At 38.4% G+C, this 14,503-nt stretch overlaps 1 protein-coding gene across 1 annotated transcript; it reads left to right on the top strand.

Moving 5' to 3' along the window:
- Positions 1-3,375: 3,375 nt before the first annotated feature.
- Positions 3,376-10,852, top strand: PTS (6-pyruvoyltetrahydropterin synthase). Its single transcript, XM_037154999.2, has 6 exons — positions 3,376-3,556; positions 5,024-5,103; positions 6,369-6,391; positions 6,772-6,828; positions 9,278-9,348; positions 9,534-10,852. Exons 1-6 carry the CDS (start codon positions 3,474-3,476, stop codon positions 9,655-9,657), a joined length of 438 nt encoding a protein of 145 aa, XP_037010894.2. The 5' UTR covers positions 3,376-3,473; the 3' UTR covers positions 9,658-10,852.
- The last annotated feature ends 3,651 nt before the right edge of the window (positions 10,853-14,503 follow it).

The following is a 14,503-nucleotide window of genomic DNA, read 5'->3' as shown; positions in this document are numbered from 1 at the left end:
GACTCAGCTAAACTCTGGCATGTCTTCTAATCTCTGGGTATATACCATATTTTGCCTTGTATAATGAGCAGTTTTTTGCCTAAATTTTTGAGGGAAAAATGAGGGTGCTGATTATGCATGGGTATAATGATTACAAACCATGGGCATGATAATGAGTATAATAATCTTGTGTATAATGGGCACAAACCCATAGGTATGCATTATACACAATGAGATATAGTAGTTCTTCAGATTAATGAAAAATTGGTACTTCTTCATTTAGTTGGGCAAGAGGTGGCACCAGAGACCATTTAATCTTCACATTTCTATCCCCCACCAGTTTTCACTAATAGTATAAGTCAGCCTCAGTCTGTCACCTCAACCACACTCTTGACAACACCATCAAAATCCCTTGATCTCTTTTCCTTCAGTTATACTCCTTCCCTCCACCGAATTCCAATCCCGGGCCAGCTAAACCTTCCATGCTCCTTCTGCATGTTGTGTATTGCTGTAGAACACGCCCAACATGTCTTTTGGGAGCAAATGTGAATTCATGACTGCACACAGTCCTGGACCACTATAGTTTCTTCTCAATTTCTTTAAGAGTTTTTCTAAACATCACAAACTCTACCTCTTTAGTGAAGTGTTCCATGCAGACAGATGCCACATATGAAGGTTTACATTGTGACAGTAAAGTAAAAATTCTAAGTTTTGTGCTTGGGTTAGTGAGATACAGAACAATAGCAGGTACACAATGGCACGAAGATGCCTAAACAGAACTAATATATCAGATGTGGGAGCTTAGAGGCTGAGGTAATCATAAGAACATAAATCCCCTGATATTTCACAAAAGTCCTCAAGAAGGCATGCTACTTCCCCAGAGAAGACAGGGAGGTGTGATCTTACCTGGGTCTGAAGGGTGAAGGAAACTAGTTGACATCTGGGAAGTACACAGATCTGATCATGTCTCCCCCATTTATAAACCTTTACTCTATCCTATTACATGGGGAGTGAGGTTCAAACAAATAAAGGTTAGTAATACAATCATAAGATTTTCACCCAAGGATGCCTGAATTCTGCCTTGGCCCTGCAATCTATGAGGTTCTTGAAGAAGACAAAAAGGGATCAATGCTATTCTGTAATCTAAGTGCATATGCTTAGTAACCCAATACAGAAAGTTTTGGTAAAACCGAGTGAGCATATAAATAAGGCTCAAAGCCTAAGCAGGCCCTCTTTCTCTCCCTAAGCCCAACTTATCACTAGCCAGTGTCCAGACACTCAAGGGATATGCGGTCCACAGTGAGGGGAAAAGGAATTAGGGTACACCCTACTGACCTCATCTTAACTAATTATATCTGCAAAGACCCTATTTCCAATATTTTCTTTTTTTTAAAGATTTAATTTATTTTTAGAGATAGGAGAAAGGGAGAGAAACTTCAATGTGTGGTTGCCTGTCATGTGGCCCTCACTGGGGACCTGGCCTGCAACCGAGGCATGTGTCCTGACTGGGAATCGAACCAGCCACTCCCTGGTTTGCAGCCCACACTCCATCTACCGAGCCATACCAGCCAGAGCCATTTCCACTATTTTCTTTTGAAATTACATTTGGCTGGTTTTTTTATTTAAGATTTTATTTATTTATCTTTAGAGGGGAAGGGAAGGAGAGAGGGAGAGAAACATCAATGTATGGTTGCCTTTCACACGTCCCCTGCTGGGAACTGGCCTGTAGGGAACCGGCTTGCAACCCAGGCATGTGCCCTGACTGGGAATCAAACCGCGATTGTCTGGTTCGCAGGCCCGCACTCAATCCACTGAGCTACACTAGCTAGGGCTTCCACTATTTTCAAATAAAGTTATATTGTGAGGTACTGGGGGTTTGAACTTTAATATACTAATTTTGGGGGGGGTACAACTCAACTGATGATGGGATCACTGAGGGGGAATTTAGTGAGTACCTTTAATATAGAATTAGCTTAAATAAAAACGGTTTTAGAGCAAGAACTGCAAATTCAACGATATATTTTAGTAAAGTGAATAGGTAAAATAATTTCTCAGAAATTTTTTATTTCTTCCCTTTTATTTTATTTTGATTTTTTTAAACTTTTTTTTAATGAGTATGGTGTTTGTGTAACCACTATTTGAGTACCTCTGCTGTAATGAATGCTCAGGAAATACTGTCTATAACATAAGTGATCTTGGTTAAGTCATTCGCTTATCTGGGCCTGTACTTTTCTATCTGTAAAGATAGTTTCTATATTAAATAAATCTCTTAAGTTTATAATTCTTTGAAGTTCTTTCTTTATAGCACAAAGGGGAGATGAAAAACATTTGTTTTAAAGATTTTATTTATTTACCTTTAGAGAGTGAAGGGAGGAAGAAAGTGAGAAACATCAGAGAGCAAGAGATACATTGACTGGTTGACTCTCTCACACCCTCAGCCTGGGACCTGGCCCCACAATCCAGGCATGTGCTCTGACTGGGAATCAAACAGGCAACCTTTCAGTTCAGAGGCTGGTGCCCAATCCACTGAGCCACACCAGCTGGGGCTAGAAACACTTTTGAAAAATGTTTGAAGGGTGTTTCCTACATAACATATAAATAATTTAATGCAGAACAAACAATACATAGCTGGAGACCTGAGATATTTGAGAGAAATTACCTTTGGGGCTTATCTTTCTACCACACCCATGATTTCATCTATCCTTCCCAGTGCCTACAACAGTTCCGGCCTCACACTAGATATTCAGTAAATATTTAATGAAAACATGAATGGATGCAAGAGGTGACATGGTACTGGTGCCGGTAGGTTGTATGGATATTTCTTATGAAAAGGTGTGAGTAAACAAGACCCTTTCATTCTGGAGGTGTCTACATTTGACATAAAATTGCTAAAGTGTATGTGTTCACCTGTGCATGTATCCACATTATACCAACTAGAGTGATAAGTGATTTCATGCATGCGTGTGCATGAGAACAGCTTGAGAACTTTCCTTAGTAAGAATCTTTAGAAACAGTCCAAAGGTAGTATCTCTGAAAGCCACGTGGTCCGGCACTTGCCATAGAATTCCTGCTCCTTTTATGCTAAGAAGGCTGGCACTTGGGTTTTTCTGAGTAACCAGCTACTGGAGGTTTCTATTGTAATCCAGGGCTTTCTAGAAGTGAACGGGAGGAGCGTCTCACAGAAGTCCCTCTGGGCCCCAAAAAATACCCGGAGAGACGTGACCTCAGGCTAAACAGAAAAAATCGACATTAAAACCCTAGTCATTTGACCGATTCTAAGCATGCCCACCCCATCCTGAGTTTTGGCTATCCCGAGATCGCATTCTACCATAAGCCACGCCTGTTACCTCCTCCAGGCCGGCAGAGGGAGCCCAGCCACAGGGTGTAGCGGACTGCGCAGCCGCGGGGAAGCTCCGCCCACCGCAGGCTCCTCCGCACACCCTGCGGCCCGCGTAGAGAGGAGGTACGGTCCGCGCGCGCGGGCTAGCAAGGAAATGAGTACTGCCGTCTCCGGCCGTCGTCGCAGGGCACAAGTCTCTCGCTTGGTCGTCTTCAGCGCGACCCACCGGCTGCACTGGTGGGTTGTGCCCACAGCGTCAGTGGTGGGGGCGGGGCCCGGCGTGAGAAGGGCAGGTGTCGCACCGACGCCGGGGCGGGGCGCGCCCGCTGTTGTGGTAATGGCCGCCAGCCTCCGTTGGCTGCGCTGTAATGTGGCTACTGGAGTGATCGGGGTCCGGAAAAGGCCGTGAGCGAGCTGTGTAACCCGAGCCGCCTGCGGAGTAAGATGGTTCTGTGACCTCAGGTTCCCCTCATTATCTCAGAGGGTTGCTGTAACGTTCACAGGGGTTAAATTTGCCCAAATTACATAGTGCCACGCACATCGTAAACAGTAAGTGGTAGCTAATACTACATGCCAAGAGCTACTGGGACCAATATAATTACAACATGCCTAGTTTTATCCCCCTTTTACCGAAGATACCATGAATGCAGATGTTCACTTTTTCTAAGGCAGTTGGAATTTGAAACCAGAACACTGAATGCTTTATGACACTAAAGAAGTTCTGACTTCTTTAAGTCTGAGGAGAGTTTTGCCACTCATTAGTAAGTTCCACTCCCCGAGCAGCCGCCTACTCAGCTATGAAATAAGGATAATGTGTTTCTTGCGTGCTTGCCGGGTCTTGTGCTAGCTAACAGGATGCAGCAATGTTCAGCACGCATCTGTCACTGCTTCTGAGTCGAGTGTACTATCCTGTCAATACGGTGGAACGTATCGTGAGATAATTTTGTGCAAAAGCTGTGTAAACTGTTGCACTGCACGTAAGACGTGCAGGAGCAAGAGAAGGTGAGGGAAATAATAAAGGGTCTCGAAAAGGGTTGTGTAACAAAGCTTGAATGTGTGACGGTAGTAAGGACTCGTTAAAGATGCAAAAATTGGACAGATATGGGTATAAATATCCCTTAAGCAAAGAGTTCTCTGCCTAGAACTACAATTGAGTATTGAAATTTTAAAGTTTCCCTTATTTGCATGCCCCTCAGTGGACTGGTGAAGTTATCAGTAGGCAGTAGTTGAGGCATAATAAAGCAAGATTGTTATAGAAGAGACTAATAATAGGTCATGTAATTATTTTTCAGGACCAATGGGTTTTTAAGCCACTGAAGGATAAGCATCTTTTTTTAGTCATTCAGCTGTGCCTAATACGTAGTAGCTACTCGGTAAATGTTTGTTGAATTGAACAATGGAAAGACCTGGAGCAGATCAGTTTTTGGAATCTTGCTGTGGAACAAAGGGAGTTGAGTTTGTTTATGCTAATTTGTTTAGTAAAGTAGTCTAATTAGGGAGCATATAGTGTTTCCTGGCATAAAGCTGAATAATGAAATCCAATTGATTTACGATTCTCCATGTGGTGAGCTAAATTACTATTAATAATTTCTGAAGGGTTTCAAAGGCTAGAACAAGTAGTAAATTTAGGGAACAGGGGGTGTTTGAACTGGTGTCGTGTTAACTTTGTTTTTGTTTTTGCTTTTGTTCTCCCCACCCCATCAGCACATCTCTGAGTAATGAAGAAAACCTAAAACTGTTTGGGAAATGTAACAATCCAAATGGTCATGGGCACAATTACAAAGGTGAGAGGAAAACGGATGCAATTTTAGCCCTTTCAATAGGAGCAGAAGAATATTTAGCAAATGTAATCTTAATGAGTAAAAAGTCTTATGGACAGAACAGTAATGCTTTGGGCCATGAATGAGAAGTTAAATGGAAGTTCAGAATGAAAACAGCTGTTGCCTTCGTTGCATTTGCCTTAACTTTTACCTTGCAATTAGTTGTCTGCTCTGTTACAGATAGTCCAAAACAATGAGTGGTTTAAAAAATTTTTTTGTCCTAGTGTACATGAGATTCTTTTGACACCATGTTTCATTCTAATTAGGTGTTGCTGAGGCTTATGTTAAAATTAGATTATATTCTTTGAGTAAATCATGACTGACAAAAGGGGAATATTGGCTAGGAATATGCTGTATGGGAGGAAGATAGGTTGGTCTAAAGCTTTGCCAGCAGTGTTCCCAGGAAGTAATTAATTTATGCAAAGAGTAAGAGAGTTCATTCTTTGAGATATAGCTGATGTCTCAAAAAACAGGTACATGAGCCATTGAGTATCACAGCATATGGTATGGTGGAATAAAGACCAGGAAAAGTATTGGAAGATCAGGATTTCTAGTTTAGTTACTGCTGTTTACTTGATCTGTTAAATGATATCTCTCATTCTAGTTTGTTCATTTATCATATTATATCCCATGGTGTTTGTATGGAGTTGAAAAATATAAACGTTATTAATTTGTAAAGCATTCTGATTATGAAGATTTTTCAATACTTCTTAATTCTTCATGCTTGTTAATTTACAAAACATTACTGTAAACTGTATACATTCATCTAAGTAAAAGGATAGAGTTTTAGCTTCCCTCCAGCCCCAAAAGAGTTTTAGGTCCAGTGGTAGTTTTGTTTGCTTAGAAAGCTACTGCCCCAAATTGGACCAGACCGATGTGTGGCTGGACTTCTTCCTATACATTTTCCACTTTTACAGTGATTGAGCAGCATCTTGATCCTACCTTGTGGAGATTCCCAACTAGTACATCAACATTGTAAGCAGAATTATACCGTCTTGGCTTTGGTTAAGCTCCTCTGCTTAGCTAAAGGTCCTGCTAAGCTGCTGTGTTGTGTTTGACTCTTGCTTTGGTTGATAAAAGATCTTAACCAAGAGAACAGATGTTTGGGGGGAAATATAAATATAGCTTTGCGGGGCAGGGATCTAATAATTTATGTTGCTAACTTGTGCTTGGATGTTAATCTGCTGAAAGTCATATTGGTTTTTGGTATTTTGTTTTCTCTTCCATAGTTGTGGTGACAGTACATGGAGAGGTATGTGCTGAACATATCTGTGTGGTTTGTACAGATTGCTGGGCCCATTCTGCCAACATGATAGATTCTGTGTTGAAAAATTCTGCTCAAGTCAGTATTGCTTCATTGTTGTCCTTTGTGTATGTGAGCTGCTGCCATTCCAGGCCTTTCCTCTCCCAAAACGCCATCTTCAATGTGCTATATGTGAACAGGTAGGAGAGCAGTACAGGTGAAAGGATGCCTAGAGCATTTGGTGCTCCCATGTTGAGATTGATGATTTTGTTGGGGATGAAGGCAGATGTGGGCACAATTTCTACATATTTTATAGCCTTTACTAATTTAGCAGAGGTTTAAATATAATGAGCATATTGTAATAATACTCACCTTTGTTTGTACTTTAGATTGATCCTGTTACAGGAATGGTTATGAATTTGACTGACCTCAAAGGGTATATGGAGGTAATGGCATATTTGATGCTTATTATGTGCTGTCTTCTAAGTATAACATTTGATGGTTCCCTTTGCATTTTCTCAACCAAGGATCTCCAGAGGTTCCGTGATGGTGTGAGTGGAATTGGGTGTGGGAGTGGGGGAATAGCTGGGAACTCTTTCATGTTTTTCTAATGGTGTTTGGGTTACTTGATGGAAATTAGTCACAGTTCTATTAACAATTACGGGAATAAATGTAGCATGCTCATCTTGTATTGCTTGTTGGCATACCCTGATTTTTCCTGTATTTAACAAATTCTTCTGTTTTCTCAAATGCAGCTTTTCTTGAAGCTTTTTTTTTCTCTGAATTTTCCTTATGCCTTTGACCATAGATTTTAATACTATCCTGTTTTATTCACTCTAGCATTATTATAAAGTCAGTGGGGCAGTTCATCATAAGGATAACACAAAATAATGTGTTCAGCAAAAAACTTACTGATTGTATCATTTAATTCTCTCATTGTAAGAGACCTTTGATAATATCTAAGCCAATTTATTCATGCCCTAGATTGAGATATGATTAACAGTTAACTGACTTTCCCTAGGGCATATAGTTAATCCTTTACAAAGGTGGGAGTGGAGTTCCTTTAGCTTGGTTTTTATTATGCCATCATTTCACCTGTTTATTTAGTTCTTTGCTTCAGGTTTGTTTCTTTCTTCTGTTCTTAAATTTAGCATTTGTTTCATAAAATGCTGTTACTGATTGTCATTACTTCTTTCACGTTACTTATCATCCACATATTCAAGTTAGCCTATTTTGCATCAGTGTTTGAGCTAAGTACTAAGAATGCAGAGATGAATGAGACATAGAGCCCTTATACACGGAGTGCTCATATTATTTTTTTCTAGAAAGTAAAGAATAAGTTCTCACAGGGTGAAGGAATTGAGAAGTACAGATTGGTAGTTACAGAATAGTCATGGGAATGTGGGGATGTAAAGTACAGGAAATATGGTCAGTAACTACAATAACTATGTATGGTGCCAGGCGGGTACTGGGAATATTGGGGGGACACTTTGTAAAGTGTATGATCGTCTAACCACTATACTGTACATCTGAAACCAGTATAAAATAATATTGAATGTAAAGTGTAAGTGAAAAAATTTTGTAAATAAGTTAAAAAATTGAAAAAAACTAAGTTCTCAGTAAGTTGGTTGAATAGATGAATAAGAATGAGTAAATGAACAAAGACGACTGTGCTCAAAGTACTTTTGGAAAGCTGTAAAGACAGTTTTTGCATTTATTTGAATCATAAACTACATAATCACAGCGTGTTATTCAATAATACAAGACAATAATATGAGAAATATGAGATATACCAAGCAAGCAATACGATGAAATACATCTTTGTACAGCACTTTGAAGAACACGACACATTCCCATCAGTAAAAGTGACTCTTCGTGGCATATAGTCAAGTTACAAAGCCTCCTGTTGAGGAGGCTTCAATGGAAAAGTTGGGACTTGAACTGGAATCTGAACTGTTTCATCTGAAGATGAAACAAAGATAGGTATTTTATTGGTATCCATGTGGATATCATATGATTTATTTTAAAGTTTGTTTGGTTTAGGACCTGTTATTTTTATGGTTCTGGTTTTGCTAAAAAATGATTGCTATTCTTATTATCAATGTACCCTTGTTGGACCATACTATATGGAAAAATAGATTGCTTAGATTTTGTACAATCTAGCTAAAAGTAAATACCTAGAAAATATTTAGTTTTGTACAATTTAGGTAAAAACTTAGAATTAAGGCAATAATAATTCTTGCCCATTCATATGGGAAAACATTTGTTAATATATGTGAGCATTAGGAAACAATAACATTTATGTTTTATATTTTTTCTTCTAAGAGTTCAAGGTTATTCTTAAATTACTCCTTATAGGACAAATTTAGAACTATTAATATAATTTCAGTGTAGGTCTCTTTTATAAAATGTGGTACTCATTGAATCTTTGTCCATTGACATTGTGGCATTGTCTTGAAGGTGAGAGTGTTATGGAGAAGTATTTCTAGTAATTTTTTGGACAGAATACAGTACATGATAAATTGAATTCTAAATCACAATGGCTTGTTATGAGAAAGCTCCAGTGAATTCTCTACTTCTTGGTTTTTTAATCTCTTTGATCTCTTTTTTAATCTCTTTTCAATAATTAGGATAACCAGTCATTATGGAGAACTTACTTTATTTCACAATTTTAAACTTTCTGAAATGCTTTGTAAGACACAGATAAAATACTTTACAATTATTTGTAAAATTATTTCACAATTCTAAACTTTCTAAAATGCTTTGAAAGACACAGATAAAATACTTAAATGTATTGAGTTAGTGGTTCAATGATAAGTTTTAGAGGCAAAGGTGGAACACTTTGGAATTTGAGTCATAAATGGAATTGATGTTTTGCCTTTGTTTTGCCTATAGGAGGCAATTATGAAGCCCCTTGATCATAAGAATCTGGATCTGGATGTGCCATACTTTGCAGATGTTGTAAGGTGGGTGTGACTATTCTACCTAAAATATAGTAAGAAAGAATTGATTTTAACATTTTATCTAATTATTTCTTGATTTCTGAAGTTTGTTTAATGATACCTTTTTAAAAATAATATTTCTGTTTTCTAAAAATATTAAACATGACATTTTATTTATTAGTCTTTTGATCTTTCCTTCTCTTCTACAGCACGACAGAAAATGTAGCCGTATATATCTGGGAAAATCTCCAGAAATTTCTTCCTGTGGGAGTTCTTTATAAAGTAAAAGTATATGAAACTGACAACAATATTGTAGCCTATAAAGGAGAATAGACTTTAGGGGTTAAAATACTATAGGAAAATTTAATTTCTTTCCAAATTTGAAAAGTGTCTTTATCTCCTTGGGCTATTAAGAAGTTATCACATAATTATTGCACTTCCACATTGTACTCTGGAGTGCCTCATTTATTGAAATCATTGTGAGTAAAACTTGTTTAAATTCAAATGTATTTTAAAACCAAATATGTTAATTTATCCTGAGTATTGTTTAGAGAGTCTGTTTTGTACAGATTAAAAATCACTTCATTTCAGCCCTGACCGGTGTGTGGCTTGGTTGGACATTCTTCCACAAAGGAAAAGGTCACCAATTCTATTCCAGTCAGGACACATGCCCGTGCTGCGTGTTTGGTTTCTGGTTGGGGTGCTTGTGAGAGACAACTGACTGCTCAGTGTTTCTCTCCCTCTCTTTCTCCCAACCTCCCCTCTCTAATAATTTTTTTAAAAAGTCACTTCATTTCAGCAAAATGTTTTGGTGTATAACTGTTTGAAAGAAGAAACAATCTATTTTTGTTATTTTATTATCTCATCTTTAGTATTCATTGTTTTTTGTTCTAATATAAATAACAGAGGTGTTTATAAGACTTATAATAGATGAATCTTCTAAAAAATTAAAAGGTGTAACCACAAAGTCTGGAAACAGATTTCTTAATAGATTGAACTCTCTGGTTACTTCTTTTAAGATACGCTATAGGCACAAATTTATTCAGTGAAAATTAGAAACACCAATCATATGAGGCAATACATTGTGGGTGGACGTATAGGATTTGTGGAAATGCTGTCTCAGTGCACATTGTTCACTGCAGCTTTGCGTAGCTTATTATTGAAATATGCCTTCCTAGTGAGGAATAGCACATTGAGCATCTCATAGAGTATCAGTAAACTTATTATTATGGATATTTGTTTATGTTTCCAAACTTTATGGGGGACATGAACAATTTTAACTCAGAAGACAAAGCAGGGACCACAGATCTCCTTGTTGTTACTATCATGTTAATTATCAACTGTTAACTCGCTATACCCACCTTTGTAAAAGAAGTGTGTGTTTCACTTGTTATCCATTCCCAGAGATCTCCCTGCTCTGATTTCTCCCTCCTCCTAATGCATCAGCAATGAATTTCGTGTAACCCCAGTATGTGTCCTCCTCTGATTGTAATGTATAAAATAAAGTGCAAAACTGTCATTTTCTGGAGCATTTTCTCAATTTGTTGGGATTTTGTTTTCAGCCAATTGTCAGTTTAACTCGAATTCATAAAAATCCTTACAAGTTTGGATGTTTCTAGGGAAATATAAATCTTTGAAGCATGATCCTTGAAATTAAAATCAACTCCAAGGTGAGACATTAAGAAAAAAATTGTATTGACTATAGCACTGTGAACAGAATGACCAGAATTCAGCAGTAGTTTATATTGTCTTAGTTGATGTAGTCACCGTCACTGGGTTATAAAAATGGCCAGAATAATATCAGCTGCGATACAGCCCATATATGTGATCACTAATAGACTAGACCCATGAGAAGCGTCCATTTTGTTTTTTAACCTCCAAACTTTCACATTCATCTTGAAAATGGAATTATCTTAAAGATGGGAAACAGATTGTGTTCATTTTGTTTTTGTTATGTCTGGTATTTCTAGCCTCCCTTGTACGTACAGAAATCATTATTAGTTTCACACAATTTAACTTTATAGCAAGATTCTGTTGCAAGACACTGTTGGAAAATGTCCCAGATAAACACTGTGTCCACATAGCTGCAGAAAGAACTGCTTATCACCACAAAAGAAGCAGGGGAAGGTGGTTTGTGCGCTGGTGGATTTTTAAGCAGGAGTTTTGCTTTCAAGTAGCTCTGCAGTTGGTTTGTGTCCTTCAAAAATCCACCCACCCTCTCCCACGAGTGTTGCGTCACCACTGAGACCAGAGTAGTATTAGCATTTAAAAAGAGAATTAGAACACTGCTTTTCTTTCCTTTTCCCTTTTCTGTTCTTGTTGGCTAAAGAAATGATATCCCAGCCTTTTATTCTTAAAGATGCCCAAGAAACAAGTCCTTGGTACCTCTGCCTAAGTTCACCTTCATCCAGCCAGTTTACTAGTCAGTAAAAATTCCCCATTTAGTATGATAAGTATGAAATCAATTGAAAAACCCTTTTCATTTTTCACAAATATCTTACTATGAGCACTGTGGCCAATAACAACCTGAAGAAATAGAAAGGCTAGTTTTATCTTCTACCTTTCAATGTATTTGCCCACAGACAGAGCCATAGATGGGTAGTGGGGTATCTCAGGGGCATCTCAAACTTAACATTTCCAAAGTGAATTTCTTATTTCTCCTTCAAAATGTATTCTTCACCAATCTTCCCTAAAAATGCCACTACCATCCATTTATTTTTTCAAGCCAGAAATCTAGGAGTTAGTCTTGATTCTCACCTCTTACATCTAATCTATCAAAGTTATATAGGTTTTACCTTTAACATATATAATGATTTTGTCTGTATTTCCAATGCTAGCATCCCAGTCCAACTGCCAGCATTTCTTGCCTGGGTTACTCACATGGCCTCTTAACTGATCTGCTTTCCCTATGGTTCTCTCCTGCACTCCTGTCACCAACACTCCTCTCCCTACCATGTTACTCCTTGAAAGCTTCCTCTTGCTTTTAAAATACAATCCAAACTCTTCCCACTAGCCTGCCAAGCTCTGTATGAACCGTTCTACTCCCCAGCCTGAAGCTGTTCACTGTGTTTTGGTGACATTGGCCATTTCTCAGGTCCTAAGGCACATCAATTTCTTTCCTTTCTCAAGATCTTTGCATTTTCAGCCTGTTAACAAAAATCTTTAAGGCTGAAAGTGGCCCTGACAGAAGGGGTTTATTGAGCCTCCTCCTAGCCAGAAAAGGACCAGGTCCTGGGGCATGCAGTCTAAACCAGCAGCAGCAGCAGCAGCAGCAGCAGCAGCAGCAGCAGCAGCAGGGTAAGATGGAGACTACAGACACGTCACCATCCTAGAGTTGATAGGCCTTTTTCATACAGTGAGTTTGGGGAAGAAGTAAGTTGTTTTTTTTAAGAAGTTACATTGGCTGGAGATAAACCAGGCAGGAAACGATGAAGGGGAGAAAGTTTGGGGGTAGTGGATAGTCCATGAGGGGAAAGTATCCAATGCTTCTGGATGGGTTGTGGGCAACAGTACAAAAGGTTCATGCGTAGGCAGGATGTGGTTGGTGGTAGGCTGATCTTTCTAGATAGCTTCCTGGAACTTCATGCAGAATTTTAACATACATTCAGGAATGGGAGTACTCTTATTGGTTTCGGTCTGCTCTAGTTCACTGGTTAATCTTCCTTGTCTTTTCCTCTAGTCTGCTATAATTTAACATAGGACATCTTAAAGTTTTTCTCTTGTCATGCTCTTCTGTTTAGAATGCTGCCCCTGTCCTCTACCCCAACCCCTTCATAAAACCTATCAGTCTTCAGATCCCAGCCTAAGTGTCGCCCTTTCGATTACCCAGTATAGGTGGAAACCCTCTGCTATTTTCTATCAATAATATCCAAATACTCCCTTATCTTGCATTTTTAAAATTGGATATGTATTTCTTTTATTATATTTATTTGCTGTTTGTCTGTGCCACCCACAAGGATGTCAAGTTCACGAGGGCCAGAGCCTTGTCTACCTTATTTATTCTTTTTGCCTCAGGACTTAGTTCAGTGCCTGCTGCATAACAGATGCTGAATAATTAGGTAGTGAATGAGTGACAGTGCCTGCCATCTCTAAGGAACTGTTGAACCTGGCTTGGTAACATTTTTTGAGATTTAATACCAAACTTTCAAACATACTTCAGAAAGGGGTTTAGTTATTTATGTGCTTGAGTTTAGATAACAACCACAAAATAAAATAAATCCTCTAAGTATTCCTCCAAACCTGTGAATCTGGCTAACTGTTGTCCTGGAAATTTTCCATTTCTGGGTAAAATTTATTTTAGTTCCTAACTAGCAACTAATGTAACTAAAGATAAACTAGAATTCTGAATCAGGGATCTTCCAGTAAACTGCAGTCCTTAAGACCACACTGTAATTTGTTAGTAGCCCAGACGCAGGGCTCATTGACAAGGTTGGTTCATAATTGTTGTCTTAGCCTGTGGGGAGTAGGTTTAACTCAGCCAGGGAGGGCCTCAGCTTGTCTTGCAGAGAATGCTTCTTTTTTAAAAATTATATTTTGTTGATTATGCTGTTATAGTTGTTCCAATTTATACCCTTTTGCCCCCCTCGTCCCAGCACCTGTACTCCCTCAGGCAATCTCTACACCATTGTTCATGTCAATGGGGTCCATAAGTTCTTTGGTTACTCCATTTCCTACACCATACTTTATGTCCCCATGGTTATTCTGTAACTACCTATTTGTACTTCTTAATCCCCTCACCTCTTCACCCATTCCCCTATACCCACTTCCATCTAACAACCATCAAAATGCTTTCCTTATCCATGATTCTGTCTGTGTTCTTGTTTGCTTAGTTTTTTTTTTTAGATTAAATTGTTGATAGGTATTTATTACCATTTTATTGTTCATACTTTGGATCTTTTTCTTAAATAAGTTTCTTTAATATTTCATAGAATAATGGTTTGGCGATGAACTCCTTTAGCTTTTTCTTGTTTGGGAAGCTCTTTATCTGTCCTTTGATTCTAAATGATAGCTTTGCTAGGTAGAGCAATCTTGGCTATAGGTCCTTGCTTTTCATGACTTTGAAAATTTCTTGCCAGTCCCTTCTGGCCTGCAAAGTTTCTTTTGAGAAATCAGTTGGAAGTCTTTTGGGGTCTCCCCTGTAGGTGACTAACTGCTTCTCTCTTGCTGCTTTTAAAATTCT

This window comes from Artibeus jamaicensis, unplaced genomic scaffold, assembly GCF_021234435.1.
Source record: "Artibeus jamaicensis isolate MK-2021 breed Jamaican fruit bat unplaced genomic scaffold, CSHL_Jam_final contig_585, whole genome shotgun sequence".
Classification (NCBI taxonomy): Eukaryota; Metazoa; Chordata; class Mammalia; order Chiroptera; family Phyllostomidae; genus Artibeus; species Artibeus jamaicensis.
The sequence above is the reverse complement of the archived record's forward strand: the minus strand, read 5'-3'. Positions and strand labels throughout refer to the sequence as shown.